This window comes from Acanthaster planci, linkage group LG08 (assembly GCF_054643075.1).
Source record: "Acanthaster planci isolate LZ-2023a linkage group LG08, COTS_SCS, whole genome shotgun sequence".
NCBI classification, from domain to species: Eukaryota; Metazoa; Echinodermata; class Asteroidea; order Valvatida; family Acanthasteridae; genus Acanthaster; species Acanthaster planci.
The window spans coordinates 15,582,369-15,601,110 of NC_141784.1; the positions used below are offsets into that span (position 1 = coordinate 15,582,369).

Here is an 18,742-nt window from a genome sequence, read left to right on the forward strand (position 1 = left end):
TGTTACATGGGCGAGAGGGAGTACGCCCCGGGACCACCGGACAAGTAGTGTTCTAGGCCGATGCTGAACGGTGGGTGGTACTCTTTGGAGTTGCTGAGGAATGCTGGCTGGAACGCTGCGTGGATTTTTCTGGGCCATGTAGGGCGTGGCATACCTCACGATGGCGGAACGGGCCCCAGAGACGTCTGATAGGGTACTCTGGGAGTCCCGCTGGCTCACCAGGCCAGCAATTGACCAAGGAGACAGGGTCCTTGCCAGACCCTGGCAGTATCCCTGCTCGGGTCTTCCGCAGTCGACCACGGAGCTTCCCCGTCAGCTCCGTGGGGCCAAACGAACCAGGGGCCTCGCCAGATCCCCCTGGATGAGGGCAAGGTCTTTTCCTCGTCCTGGTAGCCAGAGAAGACAGGGGAGTATGACAGATCCTGACAGCAACCCCCTGAATTCAACCAGCTAAGGCCTATAATTCACAGGTAGGGTAGACATAACCTGAACGACAGTAAGCACCTGCAGGGTGCACATAGGAGAAAACTGAAGAAAGAACACAAAAATATGCACGAAAAGAACACTCTTACCAATAAATGGATAAAATGCAGGTTATATTTTATTCACAAAGGAAAGAAAGGTAATCAAATCGATAAAGAACTGTGTAGCGAAAACAGAAGCTCGATAAATCAAAGATGCCTCGAAAGACACGTCCGTAACGTTATGGTGCGGACAAAAGAAGGACGATCATGGCGGCAAGGCCGCGCTGCATTGTAGGACGTCAGGGTGCACCACGGGTGATCAAATCTTTTCAGCGAATGAATAATACACACATTGGCAATTTGCATATGTAGTGACTGTTTTGGTAGGTAATAATAATAATAATTTATTCATTTATAAGGCACAAATTTCATATAGATACCGGAATGTTCAAATGCGCTGTACAATGAAGACATTCAGTGTGAACAATGAATACATTTTAAACATGTTTGAGCCGATGGCATACAAGGGCGCTTCGGGCAGCTGCCAAATGACCCACATTTGCCAACATCAGTAAAGGGGAGACTTGAGCAAACCAAACTCGCAGATCATTCGGCCAGTAGGGTAGGAACTTTAAACTGACAGCAAATTGTTGACTGCCGAGTTCTGAAGGCTGGGATTTTTTAATGCAGCAGTATGGGTTTGGAGGAATTGAATAGCACTATTGTTTATAAGTGCTAATGAGGCATGCATGTCAGATTCAAAGCATCGATAGTTCATTGTTCCACGTCTTTTTTTAAAAAGGAGGTAGCATGCAGACCATCGAACAATTGAGAGAAATTGTTGCGTAAGGATGTATTGTGCTTGCCTGATCCAGTTTTGCATTTGCTTGGCTTTCTAGTTGAAGTATGCCACAAAAAACCGCATGTGCTCATTCCTAATTGTAATTCACTGTTGAATTCTCGAATTTGTGTGTTAGCTTGATCGAGTAGAGAGTCAAGATGTTTCTGATTACAGCTCCAATCTTCACTATGACGAAGCTCAATGCCTGCTGGCTTGAAATTTAGAAAATGAAATCGAAGGAACTCTGACAATTGAAATGAACGTTAATGGTCTACAAGCTAAAATTTGCTGCTTACAGTAATACAATCTTGTGAAGAAACCACCCAAGGAAAGATCAGATTTTCCGTAGAACTGTTAAACAAGAATGGGTGGTATACACAAATGCTGTCAGATCATTTATGCAAGCTGCTAGTTTTATAATTGTAAAAACAAGTGCATCGTAACTCTGCAATTTGTCAAGGTTGATAATACGAGATCAGCAAATGTGGTATCGCGCTGTATAACAAAAATCAATATTTTAATTATTGAAAGAAGGCTGTGTATACTGATCAAATGAATAAGCCTTAGAATCAGCAACGAGTAACGGATGAACTTGTGTAGAAAAAAATAAGACTGCTTGTTCAAACGTCGAGGTCACCAATTTAGCAAGTGCTAATCTTCTTAATGGCTACTTTGCCTTATTGGCTACTTTGCCTTAGAAAAAAATAGAAATGAAACACTTTTTCTTTGTAATATTTTTTTTCTTTCGGGCAATAATCTTCTTGCCGAAAAAAGTAAATAGAATTGTAAGTTCAAGGGAAAATAAAGTAAACCGCTCACCTATTAGCTGTATACTACTGCCAAACCCAATTAACTTAAGTGACTATCGCGAATAAAAGAAGCTAAAGGATCACCAAAAATGTACATGTACACAGATGTCAAGCAACCTTGCAGCAATCCAGTAAGATTGAACGGAAATCCATTTAAAGAGAAATAGGGACACATTTGATCGCTTCCATTACGTAAGCTGTTAAAGAAAAAGAGATACGAGCTACCACAGTTTCAACACGTGTTATGTTTGTAAACATCTCGTTACCAGTAATTCAGTACTCCATGCGCATTAGACCGAATCCAATAAACAATGGAATTAAGTAATCACAACCAGGGTGCCTAAAATTACCCAATACCATGTAAAGAAAGTTACGGTAATTAAAAAAATTACTCAAGTGAAGCTTTACTCATAGCAGGAGCCCGTCCACTCATGCACTCATGTCTTGGTTGTACATCCTTTCTCTCACCATCCGCTCTCTCCAGTACCTGCACCCAAAGCCATAGCCTCAAGGGGGTATCCTGACCCTCCACCAATTTTTCCGCTATTATGAGCATCTGCTAATTAGGTATGGCATCGGCCTCATCCATTTTGTGAATGGGTCCCTTATCACCAGCACATATGTATTGCCTCGATCCGATGTAGGGAAGGGTCCCAACACCGGAAGCAATCCTCTCCATGGGGGCTCCACCAACATACTGCTTCAATGGTGCTTAGGTTATCTTGCCAAGTGATTTTTGTTGTGCACGAATGATGCATTGCCTCACTTTCAATTGTATGTCTGCCGTCATTCCAACCCAATAGTATTGCTGGCAGATTTTCTTAAAGGTTTTCTGGATCCCTTGATGTCTCGCAGTTTCACTATCATGTAGTTTGCTCACGGCTTTTTGTCGATGAGATTCTGGCAAAACAATCAACAATCTGCTGCTCATTCTGTCGTCGGACTCCCAACACATGACAAGTACCCCTTGCTTAATCTCCAGTTCCCACGGTGACTAGTACACTTTCACAGCTGACAATGACGATACTTCTTCCCATTCGGGTTTTGTTCCTGCTTTTCTTTATTTTGTAGTATCTTGCAGTATGATAGCTGTGCATCTCTCAAATCCGACATATCCTATAGTTCATCTAACACCAAGGGATGCAAAATTCTTTATTTCCTTGCTTCGGTCACCGGTTCATTTATTTTAGTCACGTCCTTGGCACTGTCCTGCATCATTCCACAATGCTTGCAGGATTTCCTTGACAATGCATCCACATTGATATTAACTCTACTGGAGGGATGTTCGATCTTGTAGCCAAAAGCACTCAATACTTCTAGCCAACTTGCCACTAGTCCCCCAGGGTTATACGAATTGATCAGCCACCTCAATGCTCCATGATCACACCGTATGGTGAACTTCCTCCCATACAAATATTGTTGGAAGTGTCGTGCTTACGTCACCAATGCTAACAAGTCCTTTCGCATTTCACAGTAATTCTGATCGGGCTTCGTTCAAAGTTCAGCTAGTGTAAGCTATAACCCTCTGAACTCCATCCTGACTGATATAATACTGCTACAATTCCCACATCATTAGCATAGGTATCAAGTATAAACTCCTCATCCACTGGTAGGCTGAAATTGGTGCTGTGGTCAATATCCCCTTCAGTGTCTCAAATGTTCACTCACACTCTTCAGTCCACTCAAATGGATGACTCTTCTCCATAAGCTGATGCAAAGATCTGGCCACATTTGCAAAGCCCTTGATGTACGTGTAGCATCTGTAGTACAAGGTAAGTTCAATAACACTCTGTACATTTTTGACAGAAATGAGGGTTGGCCACTCCACCACTGCTTGCACTTTGTCCGGCTCAGTTGGCACTCCATCCTTGGATATAATATGTCCCAGGTACTCCACCTCTCTTCTGAACAGACTGCCTTTTCTAGGCTTGTTCTTCAGTCTAGCCATCCACAAATATCGTAACACATCTCTTAACCTTTGGACTTGTTCATCCGCACTAGTGGCATGTACAATGATGTCATCCAAGTATAGAAACAGAATGTCCCACTTCATTCCTGCAAATACATGTACATGTATGTGTTCCATAAGGTACTCGAATGTTGCTGGGGCAAAATACAACCCAAACGGCATAAAATTCCAATGATACGGTCAACTCCCGGTGATAAATGCAGATTTAGCTTTGGCATCCTCATCCAACATCACTTGCTAATATCCACTTGCTAAATCCAGTGTGGAAAACCATTTTCACTCGATAATGAATCCAAATTCTCGTCCACTGTTGGAATGGGGTACGCATCCTTTATTGTACAGTTATTCAAAGCTCAGTAATCAATGCAAACCCTTGTAGTCTCATCCTTCATTTTCACAAGGACTATCGGCAATAACCATGCGCTGTTGGATGGCTCTATAACTCCTCTCCCCAGCAATTCCTTCACTTGCAAGTCTGCCTCATCGTGTTGCCACACTGGTAGTCTCCTTACTGCTTGGCATATCGGTTTCACATTGCCAGTATCAGTATTATGTTCCATTAGGCCAGTTCTTCTAAGGTCATCATCGCTAGTGGCAAAAACATCCTGATACTAGATCAAAAAATACTTCACCTTGTCATGTCCTTAGGATCAAGTTGTGCTGTAGTCCTCTGGTACAGTTCTTGTACATGATCTGGTATCAACAGCTTGGCGTTTTCATCCTCATTTGATTTTTGAAGTACCGAAACTGTAGGTTTGTCATGCTCAACACAATATACGTATCATCTACTGATGTCACTAATCCGGCCGTGCTCCCTCTGCTAATAATCACCACCTCAAGTCCTGGGTTCAAGACTTAATAGGGTACAGTACTGACATAGCATCGACCAAGCTACATGCCACCATAAGCCTCTTTTCCGACAAGTGATTTCTGTCACTTGTTTGGATAATTCCCCATCCATGCAAACCAGCATTCTGGGGCAAGATGCCATGTATCACAATTTCACATCCAGACGGCACATCTATGGTTTCACTTTAATACGGTCACACATCTGCAGAAAGGCTTGTTATTCCAGCTCACACATTTCACTGAATGTCCATCGATGAGTAAATACAATCTATCTAAATCAATGATGCTCCCAGATGCCGAAAGAAAATTCATGCCAAGGATACCTTCATTTCTAATTCCAGCGACAAGGATTTCCAGAGAGGTGTTAAATCCTCCATGGTTATGGCCATCCTAGCACTTCCTTGTACTGTCAGCAGTTTTCTACCGGCCAACTTAAAATCATGCAGGACTGGTCGCAATTTTGGCTGCACATCTTAGTGGATGCTTTGAAACTCTGCAGACGACACCACTGTTTGCGATGATCCAATGTCAATAAAAATGTCAGAATGTGATTCTCTATCCATCCTTGCATAAAAAGTCCACTCACTGTGGTGTCAGAGCCACATGTTTTTTTTGCTTGGTTTGGTGCACTCTTTCTACTTGATTGGTCGTTTCTGAGATTTAGGCCTGAGATCTGAGCCAGCCAATTGCCATTTCCCGCTGTTATTTCCTTTTCGGACAGTTTCACTTCATGTCCCTGTCCTCTCTGCAGTTATAGCATCTCAATTTGTTAGTCGTTCCTGCTGTCTCTCATGATATATAAGTTTACTCTGCCCATTGTCACTCTCCGTAGCGTTGGTTAGGCCATCTTCATGTTGTGCAAAGTGTTAAACTGCTCGGCCATGATTTGCGTCTACTGGTTGAATTCCTCTCCGGTAACTGTTTCAATTGACGGGGGTATCGATTTCCCGATAGGTTGGTTACCATGGGCATTCCTCAGCTGTTGTTCCACTTTCACACACAACTCAGTGTCCAAAGCTGCGCAAATCGCGTCATTCAGGGTTTTGAGATGGGCCCTAAATATGAATCCACAAACTGTCCTCTGGCTAATTGTCCCGCAATTCTCTCGGTAGTTCTGGAAACATTAATTCTGTCAGGCGATGCATTGCTTGGTCAAATGCCTGTGAGCCCTCATTCGGTTTTCTGGTCCTGCTCTTCACCTGGGCTAAAAATGTTCGCCGGGTCCATACGGCCGATCCAGCCTTTCCATTAGCTCCTTGTACTGTACATTAGTTTCTCACTTGGTAATCCATCACCAAGCACTTTCTGTGCAGCTCCCTTCAAGCTAGCTCCCATGAAGTTGGCTCCTCACCAGTCCACAGTGGTTTAAGACCCAGACATTCGGTCTGATTTATGTTTTCAATTTTCAACAAAAACCTCTTCATTGGAGTCTGAAAATGAAGGTTTAAGTGTAAAATCTTTATTTTGAAATTTCAAGTTCTGTTTCTCAGATATAATAGTTTTAATGTATAAGCTAACACGAGTAGAAAATAAAAGATTTACAATTTGTTTCAAAATAAAATACCTGCCGCGGCAAACAAACCTTTGTTTAAAAATAAAATATTGATTTTTTATGTTGCCTAGATGTACCCCTTTGAATGGAATAGAGTATAATATGGGTCAATTCTTGGATGACAGGGTAACATAACATTGAAAAAAGTCAACTAAAATACTACAAAAAACATCTGTTTAAAAATATTTATGATGACACATTTTGAAAAGTTCCTTCTAGTACCCATGGTAAAATGCCATAAATTGTAACATATCAAGAGAAGAAATATCCCTCATCAAGGCAAAATTGCAGTAACTTTGCGGCAATGCCCCGTACACCCATACAAGACAAACATTTGATCTACATGTATGTTTTCACTAGAAATATTGCTGATTGCCAGCAAACGAGTGCCTTCTGTTGACATGAACAGTCCACACAATTCAGTAAAACGTGCCCGTACATTTCTCTCTCCGATCCCACATGGTATGTACGATGTCATTGCATTGAATATTGAAGTGCCGAGGCCAGTTATATTTTCAACGAAGTGACCACGAACTTCATGGAATGTGAGATGCATTGTTGAGGAAAGGTCCTGCCGACAAAACTACAAACGAACAAAGTTTTTTTGGTAAACTTGACCGAGACGGAGCACAAAATTCGAGCAAAGAGAAAAGGGTAAACACTATTTTAGCCAACCAGACGTGTTTTCTCAGGGGAAGCCAGATACATTGGTACTTTCATCTTGGACTGATTTTTGTCCAGTCAAAAAACAAAAAAACAAAAGGTCATTGAGCTGTCAGAGCAGACATTAATGGCTTTATCGTAACTCAGTACAGATCTTATTTCCCTGAACTTTTCAAACCAGAAACCAACCCACAGGTAGCCATCCCACTCCTTACAAGAACCCCTCAATTTACAAAGCTACATAGGTGCAGATAGCCTGTGTAGCTGAAAGCACCATTAAAAAAAATAACAAAGCTACATGTTTTATGTTTTTCTGTCTTCAATGGCTAGGAAGATGGAACTCTCTAACAATGAGATCTGGAATAAATACCTGAAGATTATAACCCTAGCTGGAGAAATTATAACAGACTACAACCTAAAGGGAAAGTTTATGGAACTGTACGTTTCCAAGCAACTAAAAGCACTGAGGGAGAAATGTATTAAAATGAACAAATCACTGTCCACTTAGCATTCAAGAACTTTTCTTTGATGAATCATTTCAAATTTTTGAGAAAGAGCCATCTCCAAAACAAATGACACTGTCACAAGTCAGTGATATTTTACGCCAAGTGTTTGATTAATTTAAAGACACAAACTGTATGTTGCCAAGTTGGCCAAATTTCCTTATATGCCCTTTCATGCAAAGTAAGGTGGGGTCCTGTATGGTTCACACCTGCATGGGTACACACCAAGCATGGGGACCTGAATAGTGTTTTATAGTGCCTGCTCACTGAGGCGTTGTCCAGCAGTGATAGCCTTAAATACTGGGGTGTGGTTCTGGGTGAGAGACACTGACAGGCCTGTGGTGCGATAGCACAAGTTTGAGCGATAGCTCTCAAGCCAGAATTGTATTAAGTTTCGACCTTGTCAATGTGGATTGAAAATCCAGTGTTGGCGGTAGCCATAAGTGGGGAGAGTGATTTGCTGCCCAAAATTCTCAGGAGAAAAGTTTAGAGGAAGGGCAGGCTGTGACAATTTGCAGTGTGATATAAGACCTCAGGAGCCAGTATATACTGTGTTCTTCTTAATTATTTTCTAATATGTAGCCATTATGGTTTGTCGAGTATATGTAAGTGCTATTACTTTATATACCTGTGACAATGGGGCGTTCAAAAGCCAATTTTAGTGACCATTGGTCAAATGGTGCACAAATGTTTGTCGTAAGATGTATATGCGTCTTATCAAACATGGATATGATTATTCAACATTTCAGGGCTCCTTATTACGGAGTCGGAGCTTCCGTAATTGGACCCCATAGCGTACCAAGACACAATCCAGCCAGGCCCTGCATTGGCTGGACAGGAGCAGCGAGTCGGCCAGAGGGGGACACGGCTACCTACCTGCCTGTTGGTCTGCTAAGTCCAGCCCTGACTCACCTGCATCATCCTTGAAGGATCAGCTGAGAGTCATGTAACAGCGGCGCATCGGACAATTGACCAACTCTCCCTGTGAACTGTCCGAATTTGGGCTAGTGGTACATGTAACAATTAACCAGCCCACCAGCCTTCTAGTTTCTATGAAACTCATTTTGTTTTTAAACTGTTTATGTTCTGCATTTTGCTCCCCTTGTATATTGTTTTTGTGGTTTGTATATGTATAAATAAATTATTTTTCATTGAATTTTGAAGTTAAATTATCGGCTTGAGTGTACTGCATAAGTTACCGTGCACACATTGCGTGTCAGAGGGTAGGGGGACCCGGGTGTGTGACAGACACATCATCAATTACTGTTGTGAAGGCTTGTCCAAAATGGCTGAAGCTGAGGTTTCCACTCGCCTGAGAGTTAATCCCCTAGATGAAGTGGGACCGGGTGAACAGCCGCAATATTAGATGAGTTGTGAGTAGAAGCCGTGGAAAATGGAGTATCCTAAACTCAGTTGTCTGAACTTGGATTTATTTGACATAACGAGAAAAAAAAAGTTGATGAGGCAACTTACAGATGATCCATTTAATTACTTCCTTCGATAAGGCAAAAGGAAGTGCAGCAGGTACTGGTACATGCATTCCATTCATTTCATGAAGACGTAATATTATCAGAAAACTATGAACTCAACAATTTATTTCAGAATTTATTTGATTGGCTTTTAAAATGGGATAGGAAACCAACATACATTAAATAAAAAGCACTCATAAAAAAATGCTTTCACAAATCATTGAAACCTTCATTTAACCTTAAACCACTTGCTGCCAGGTGCTTTTAAAAATGCAGTGCACACATACGGGAAATTTTCGAAATCTTCAGTTTTCAAAATTCTTCAAAACTTCATCATTTCATTTAATGGACGTTTGCACCCACACGAATGACTGTTTGGTGGCTACTCTAAGCTGACAGGCAATCTTCATTGACTCTGAGTATTTCAGCCAGGCCTGCCGCCCTGTAAAGAGAGCCCAGAATTGTGAGGTGTTGCAAAATTTCCTTTGTCCCCAGTGAATGCGAGTGGTGTCTTTTCAAACGTAGCTGGATTAACATGCAGTGGTGCTGTGTCGCTCATCAATGGGGCCATGCAGCACTTTTGTCCATGGTGCTAATCTGCAGGTGCGCTAGGCCAAAAACAGTGGTAAACTGTTTAAAAACAGTGACAGATTACCTTCGGATAATGCAAGCCAAAAAATGATGGCAATTCCCAGCAGCAGCAGGTCTTTTGTTCCAAATACGTTTTTTTGTTACACGGATCAGCTCTTTTGTCCCATTTTGGGCATCCCGGTGCACCACAAGGAGTGTTTTACATGTACCCCGCCAGTACTGCAGAACAAACAGTGCAAACATTTATGCAAACATAGCCAAAGAGGGCACTATGCGTAAGTAGTGCCCTCTTTCAGATGTTGCTCCCATTTTTACCATTTTGGTGAATTTTCCCGTTAGATATTTTCAAACCTAGTTTTCTGTATTTGGAGATGATGTTCAAACATACTTGAAACATCTTTTAGGAATTTGGACCCTTTATTGTCCCGATATCTACTGAAGTCTTGGCCAAATACGGTTTTAACCCCTTCACGCCGGGACACGGCAAGACACGCCATAAAAATTGAGATCCTCAGCCCGCTTTTCAGCTAATACTCTCGGCCCACGCTAGAGCGAACACGGTGAAATCTATCCAGCAGTAAACACAGTCTCCTCTGCGTCTGCTGCACATCTCCTCCAACGTTAGCTGCATCTTGTTTATCCACACATCCTGCAGAAGTATCCAAGCTGCAATTTCCTTGCAATGATGAAGTTGCATGTCCCCATTTTGATCGTCCCCAAGCAACGGTTGTTATGGGTGTCATTCCAAGCATCTCACTCACATCACGTTGTGCGTCAGCACTCCGCGTCACTGGTAGTTTTCCACTGACAGTCATTATATCGCTCGTTGGCTCTCTCCCCACTCCTATGGGACTGCTGTCAGTGTCTCTCACATATGCACCTCCACCCGTCGGGTTGGCTGTTCCTCAAGAATTCTCCCTAGCTCCCGGTGAGTGTCTGAACTCATCCTTGTTACCATATCACTCGGCACTGCTGCACTTGTCGAGGTGTGCCGAGGCCTTCATGTAGAATTCATCGTCACAAAAGGTGTTACAAAAGCCGGGTGTCTGAGACTTCCGCTGGCTCCCCTACTTGGTATTGAAGTGTAGTGGGTGGATGGAGTCACATGTACATGTAGATAATCTGCAATGTCTGTGACCATCTGCCTATGTTGAGTCATTTAAGCAGCTCCAGTCTCCTGTCCTGGTGCTTTTGCTGCCCGTCCTCCATCCCGTGTACATCTATCCGCATTCATCGTACTATGGTACATCATATATGGCATTTTGAAGGTACTGGTATAGGTGGAAGTGGTGTGATCAGTGTCCGCAAAACGATGCTGGCTGTACTAATCACAATCCCATGGGGGAGTCCTCCTGGCTCCTTCACAGCTTTGGCAGAATTCCTCCAATCAGAGCTGTACACAGTACACAAGCTCATCCGGCTGCACAAACTTCAGCAATTCTTCCGATCTCACTCTCCCAACTGCTGTTTAAGTATCCTGCTCTGATCACTTTTCCACTTGTCGTGAACTCCACTTGACGATAACAAATCCCATTGATGCCAGAGCAACGCACCCATGGTCAAACGCTAAAGCGTCGCAGGGTTCAAAGTTATACCCGTGCTGATCCATGGTAGTGTGATTGGGCTGACGTCAAGCCCTGCTGTTGAAGCCCACAGGGTGTCTATCGACAGGATTCCCAACAGGCTGGCGATCACTCGCACACATACCAACTTCAAAGCAAATGCAGAGACAATTCTTCTCTGTTGTGGCAAAGCTCCAGACTTCATTTATTCTAGCACAACTACCGGGTGATGACTCTGGACTACTGACGTAGCTTCTCCATGTCCTGACGAATCATCTAGAGGTGATGATTGCTGACTACTAACATTATTTCTTGTGTTTCCTTTGCATTCAAAAATCCATTAGTGTGGTATAAAAAACAATAGGCAAAAGGTACCCTCAGTGACATTGTTCAATGCAATGTTGTAAGGTTGGGATAGAAAACATTCTTCATGCCTGGATAAACCATAAGCCTCCACTTAAGCAAATAATGACACACCATTCATTCAAGAGGTATGTAACACTTGCGTACCATCTGTCTACAAGCATGGTACAACTGCAATAATGGATTCTAATTATGCTACTCAAATAACACTATAGGATGGTGACATCAATTGCAAACACAATGACTTTACATGTGAGCTCTCGATGCGTGGTTCACGGACAGGAAATTTGAATTCGGTGAGTGAAAATTTCAATTTCTCCAGAATTTGCAGCACATACCGGTAGATGCCAATAGTCATGACCACCCTGAATTAATGATTTCTGGGAACTACAAGTTTGTGAAATAACTAGTTTTCGACTCATCGAAAATTCCAAAGGCAGTGAGAAAACAATGGGATCCAACAATGCATTCTTGAACATAACTGAACTCCTTAGAAAAAGAAAGTTGTTGATTGCAGCACAAACTCAGTAGGAGGTCTCAGGAAATGAAAAGTCCTACGTCTTATGTCAGTCTATCTACACCTTTGTACATCTTTCTACATGTATTATCACAAGGCAAAAAAAGAGGCCCTTACCTTTGGTGCATCATTTTGTGTGTTTTGAGGACTGTGAGATCTTTTAAATCACAACTTTAAGGTCGAGTTCGGGCGACCTGTTCTTGACACGGGTTTCTTGTTCTCGCACTCGAACGGCGGGAACACGACTCAAGAACACTGTTCTTGGAACAGGATCACGCACCACCTCCTCGTCAGGGTTTTACAGGAACACACGGAAAAGCTCGTGAGATTTTGATTTTTTAACAGCTGCAAAAAGTAGGGGGATAGCTTCCAAAGCCATAGACAATGGGAAGTTTGCAAAATTAACTTTAATTTATTTTTTGTAACACAGACATGAATGTTCCTGTTTATATAGAAAAGAATTCCACCCATCCAAACATTAACTCTCGAATAACGTAGCCTACATAGACACTGCCATGTTGCATGTCACTAACTACCAGCGATAACCGGTTGTTTGTTCCCAGCGTTCGAGCGGCCGACCCATGAACAACAAATCGAGCTGTTTGTGAACATACGGGAACAAGCCGCCTGAACTCTGCCTTACAGTCTATGAATTCTAACACTGCAACTTGACAGATTGTACAGTAATACCCTGACATCAGTGGACATATTCTTGTGAGAGAATGTGATACTTACATCCTCTGCCATAGTCTACAGCTGGTATTGATCTTTCAATGAGATAGCGATCTTCCTGTGTTTTGCGATAATCGTCACCAAGGTTCATCAGTAACGATGATACTGATTTCTCAAGCAATTCTGCATAAAACACACCAAACAGTAAATAAGAAATGGTATCTCTGATAAAACCAAAAGACTGCATGAAGAAACATTAGGTTACTAAGTACATTGGAGAGTAATGGTTAAAAACTTTCATGTAACAAAGATTAAAACTGCAAATTTAAATCAAATGAAGCATGGTTTCCAACATAATCCAATGCAGCCGTATGAATAAAATGTTGAGGCAAAATGAAATGAAACCAGTCGGAACTGTAGTTGAATAAACTGAACCAAACTAAAAAAAATCATGATTTTGTGAAACGACCACTAATTTAATACAGTCACATGTACATGAACTTCAAACACATGTGCTTTTACTTCTAGATAAACTAACGCAGCAAACACACAAGCTAGAATGAAAGCAGGTCAGAGGAATAGAGTGAAGGCAAGCAGGAGGACACTGGGTACATTTCAGATACTGCTTAAATTCCCTTAACACTGTAGTTGAAATTTGGTGTAACTTTTCTACTAAAATGGTGTCCGACTGCTTTACAGGTTAAAGATCAATCATATTGGTAATTAAAAATCCTCCCCACAGTAATGTGGAGAAAGTCTGCTAGCGAATACCTACCCCAACAGTCACTGTACATGCTAATTTCCCTAAATGCCGGGTGCCTTTCGCTAAGACCTTGATCAACTGTAGTGCACCCTCTAGTACCACAATGTACCATGGCGTCGCCACCATGTTCATCCTTTTTTGGAGCACAAGATCCAAGCCAGAGTGGGGAGGAGGGAGGGTGTCAACTGTTTGGGTGGGTAGTCTGACTCATTCCACACTACAGTGGGGGAGGAGTCCACTGCACTCATTCTATCCAACCAGTCACTATATTTGCAGAGTAGCACTGTACTCTGGAGGAGTAGGGTAGCGAGGATACACTGAAAGTGAGGAAAATCGTGTGGAATGATGAGGGCCCTCCAAAGAAAAGAGGAGGCCATTAGGAAAAACGGGAGGTGGCTCACCCAGTATGGGTCCTCGTGATCGTGATGAAAAGGCTAGTTTTGTCCCGCCATGAAGAACCTGAACCCCGCAGATGTTTCTTGAAGGACAACGTAAAGGATGTTGGCAAGGTAGATACCACTCTAACATCATAGCTGCAATAGGGTGGCCAGGATTGTGATTTGGGAAGTTCAGCCATTTGGGACAGGTGAACTCGATGGCCAAGGAAACCCAGCTAGCCCAAGTATCCCTGATTGTCGCTCGATGAGGTTTATCAGAATAATGATGGAAGAAGTGGGATAGTATCTCTCACCTTTGAGTCCTGATTAGATACCATTATGAAAATTGAAAAGGCAAGGTTTACTATTAGAAGAACTAGAATGTTCTACGATTCTCGAGACTAAGATGTCTTGTTGGTGGGATGAATTTGAATAAGAACGTGAGCGGTTGTCTAAGGCTAGGATGGTATAGACGCCGTGGTGTTACCTATTTGATGAAATCATCCCGTGATAAATACTGTCAGTAATCCAGCGCCTCGGAACAAAGAGTTACTCGAGGCTCAAGGAAAGGCCCAGAGGGAATCCTTTAAAGAGCAAAAGAACACACGACAGGCCCCGACAATGCCTTACAACAAGTCCAAAGAATAATCAAAAACAGGTGCGAGAACCCAACTGGCCGACATGCAGACTTGCCAGAACCTAACCTAAAATGATAGGTGGTAACCAGCACAGTGCCCTCTGCATTATTTGCGTGGGCTGAGGAAGGGAGGACAGTGCCAAAATTGACCGGTGTACGGGTGAATGAGTAAGTTGGCTCGGTGTCATTAACCTACGATGTCATCATCTCTGTAAGGTGTCCTGTAGATGAGTCTTCCCGTTAAGAGGGAGAGGCTAGGGAGCAAAAAATGCTTGAAGACAGAGTTGGTGTTCTCATCCAGCACCCTAAGAGTGACTGCAGTATGGTCTGGAGAGGCGGAAGCTTTTTTTAGGAGAGATATTATGAGAAGGATGGAACAAAGGCCGCACAGTGGGGACTGCAACAAGAGGTCCTTTTCAACTAGGCTATAGGGTAAGTTCAAGGTTGGAATTCATCCTCATCGAGGAAAAGGGCCCTTGCCAGAAGACTTACCAGACTTATCAGCGAGTGATCTTGTCTGTAGTGGCAGACCGAAGACTGGAAAGATATGTTTGTGTAGTAGACGAAGATGACTCTCCAACTGCGTACAATTAACAGCCGGAACTATTCCTTCATACCAGAAGACCCATTGTGAGGACAGGGATGATTCGGACAGGGCCCTGTTGCATATCCCGAGAGGAAATGCATGAAGGTTTGGACGTCAGCAGATTGTCCATCAGGTTACACAAACCCGCACTGACAATTGAAGCGTGTCCGCACTGGATGGGAAAGTCCTGGATGGCAAATGTGCAAGTGGACAGATTAGAGGAGGGCTGGGATCCAGAGCTCAAAATAAAGGGTTTGAGCTTCGAATGAAGGGGGCTGACCAACAAAGAGAGCGACTCAGAGTGGGACTGCGAAGTCAGGATGACAGTTGAGGAGGAAGCAGTGTGATGTTTGGACGAACGCAACTTCTTACACTTCTTACAACCTGGCGGAAGACAACATGGAGTGTGTTTGCAGGTGAGGCCGGATGTCAGGCAGAGTTGGATGAGCGGGCAAGATTGGCTGAGCTGCAGATCCCATCTGGAAGAAGCGCTGTGGTGTTTGGACGAGCACAGCTTCCTTCTAAACTATCCGCCAAAGAAGACGAGAAGCGTTTATGCTTCTGCCTGGGGGAGTTGGCGTAAAATTCACAGAAGGGGCCTGCTGGGTAGAAGCGGTGAAAGAACTGTCAAGTTGCGGATTATGTTCGGGCAGAGATTGCATGAGGTGAGCCACAATGGAGGGAGGCCTGGAAGCGTTCTTCTAGACCTCCCCAGAGAAAAAAAAATCAGGCGAAAGACCTCTGGTATGGAAATCACTGTGGTGCAGCAGGCCAGTGGGTTTGGATGCCAGAGGTGCGGACTGGGGAGATGTGGCCACAGATCCGTATTCCAATGGCGCATTCACCGAGACAGCCCCCATGAAGTGATGGAGGGTTGATCTGGAAGCGTTATCGTCCGGTTCATGCCTGGGAGCCCCGTTGATATGGATCGAAATGCCAGTGGGATTAGGTGCGCAGCAGCCGTCTGGATCGACAGTTGAGACGTTGACTCGCCTCCTAGCAGGTCTTGATAAGCCTACCGGTAGCAGTGGGAGATGTGTCAGTAGGTAGCAATGGAGACGCAGCATTGGATCGATGTTACAACAGCACATTTACCAGAGCAGGAACAAAGGCGGGTCGGCCCAGGAAGCAGTATTTTTCTGGCGCATGCTGAAGAGGACTTGGATGTCCTAGAAAGTGATGGCGAGTTGGCCCGGGTAATGTTTCATGCCCAGGTGCCCTAGTGGAAAATTCTTGGGCATCAGATGGTTGACGCATACCAGGTCAGGGGGGTTCTGTTTCCTGTGTTGCACTCTGCCTTGTGCCAGCATGGCCCGGCATTGTATTCACCGGGGCCTCCCCAGTAAGACAACACGGGAGCGGCCAGGGAGGGTGTAGTGTCTGATTCATGCATGGATGCCCTCGTTAAAAGAGTGTCTGAAGGCGGAGGCTCGTGGCATGAGGCAGTCATTGTGGCTGGTGTGGGGCCATCCCTTCACAAGCTTTATGAGCCATGCCAATAGTGTTGAATTCTTCAGTAGGCATTGGTGGAAGGTGGACTGCCACAATGGACACCATCATCCCAGTAGCTACACTAAGGGAGCTGAGTATTCAGATTGCAAGCACTACAGCTCAGGCTCCTGTGTGGCATCGTTGGCTAACCCCGGTTCTAATCAGTCTGTGTGCTGGAGGAGCAGACCATTAGCACTGTAAATATGAGTATCAGCTGTGAACCTTAACACCTCGATCATGACTGCTGACCGACTCCTGTCGGTCTGTAAGGAGAGTTTGGAACCACTTAATGCTGTAAGCCCCCAACTGTCCTGGATCACCCAGTTGACCTTATATAATATCGCCAAGTGGCACGAGTTATGTAGAATCAATGGCGGTAACCTATGAGCATGCACATACAAAGAGTAAGAGAAAAATACAACACAAAACAACAAATAACACACATTTAGAAATAAATATGAATATATTCGGAAACTACAGTATATTATTTATACATTACAGTTGATCAAGCTACCACAGGAATGCGGCGCTAAGAAAAGGACGAACATGGCGGCGGTGCCGCAATGTATCGTGGTTACAGAGGGCGCACTACATTTGATCAAAGTTTTAGCAAATGGCATAAAGCATATAGGAAATTTGCATATATAGTGACTGTTTGGGTAGGGTAGGGTGAGGGTATATTTTAAACAATCTTAGTAGGTAAAAACTAAATAAAGATTGCTACTGATGTCAAAAGCACAAGTTAAAGTTCTTCGTACCAGGCAAACTGAAAACAAAAGTCATTGGGAGCATTAAATAGAAGTCTATTTTGATGAAATCACACTACAGCTCTGCAACGACACGACTGTTCCACTATTTTGGGGCAAATGGGCAAATGTGTGCAAGCTGTGCTTGTTCGTACTTAACTGTGAATTAAAAGCGGTTGGACAGTGAGAGCAATTTGGAATTGATTTTCCATCAAACTGATCAACACTGCATCATACAATAAAGTTGAACAGTCCCAATTTGAACTGGAGTAAGGTCCTGCTAAATTTCAGGCAAATTGCTGAGGTCATTTGCAAAGAATGACACCCAACTTAATTAACCCGTATTTTTCTCTGCGCTTGTAAAACCCCCAGTACACTGCAAGGTCGAATGAGAGCCGTATTAAGACATCATCAAATCACTAGATAGGTTTACCACCCTCATCAATGCATTTCTTTTAATCTATGCATTCTCTCAGTAGAAATGAACTCCAAAAATGATGATTTTTTGTATAAATGTGAAGAAAAGCTGCCACATTAGTCATGACATGGGAAACAATGACCAATTCACTGTTAAATAACAATTTTACGTCAAAGCAATTTGATTGATCTTTAAACCAAATTAGTTTTATTTCGATGCTAAAACTGTGATTTAAATGTCCCAAGAGGGTGGGTTTAACTTCGGACCAAAACTGGTTTAAAATTTAGTACTGCGTCAAACAGTTGTAGCCAAAATGCTTCCTGTTTTCACTGGTACAGTTGACCCAGAGTAACATAAAGTTTGTCTATGCCTGCTTTAATTTGTAAACAGGCAGGGTAGTCTGGCGTCCAGCAGGCTTGCACAAAGGTTATGTGTCATGTATGAAAATAAACTGTTGTCCTGGGTTGTCTTCTATTAACAAATTGGACAAGGAAATTCCTAAATAATACATGAACTACCTTAAGTTGAATAAATACAAGAGACTAAAGTAAGTTGATCAGCTTACCACATAAGATAAAGTGAAATGGCGAACTAGAGAAATTTGAAGATGACAAAAGTGACAGGTGCGTTAGCAATGGCACAAAGAAATATAAGGACAAACAATGTGGCACCGCCACACTGCATTGTAGCACTAGAGGGTGCAATACAGTTGATCAAGTTTTTCGTGAATGGCAAAAGCCATGAAAAGAAATTTGCTGAAGAAGTGACTGTTTGGGCAGGATGAGTGCAGTGGACTTTGTAATGATCATGTTGATAAAAAATGTCACGTCCTTTTAGCGTAACGTCCATGATGCTCACTAGTAATGTTAAAATAAAAAATTGTGATTTAATTAACGTTGA

General features: G+C 43.1%; 1 protein-coding gene across 9 annotated transcripts in view; it reads right to left on the bottom strand.

Moving 5' to 3' along the window:
• Positions 1 to 18,742, bottom strand: part of LOC110980156 (MYCBP-associated protein-like) — a 287,473-nt gene that overhangs the window by 180,701 nt on the left and 88,030 nt on the right. For all 9 annotated transcript variants that reach the window (XM_087139862.1, XM_087139860.1, XM_087139861.1 and 6 more), the window contains one exon: positions 12,888 to 13,007. In XM_087139862.1, coding sequence (XP_086995988.1) covers positions 12,888 to 13,007 — 120 coding nt within the window. The remainder of the gene's footprint in view (positions 1 to 12,887; positions 13,008 to 18,742) is intronic.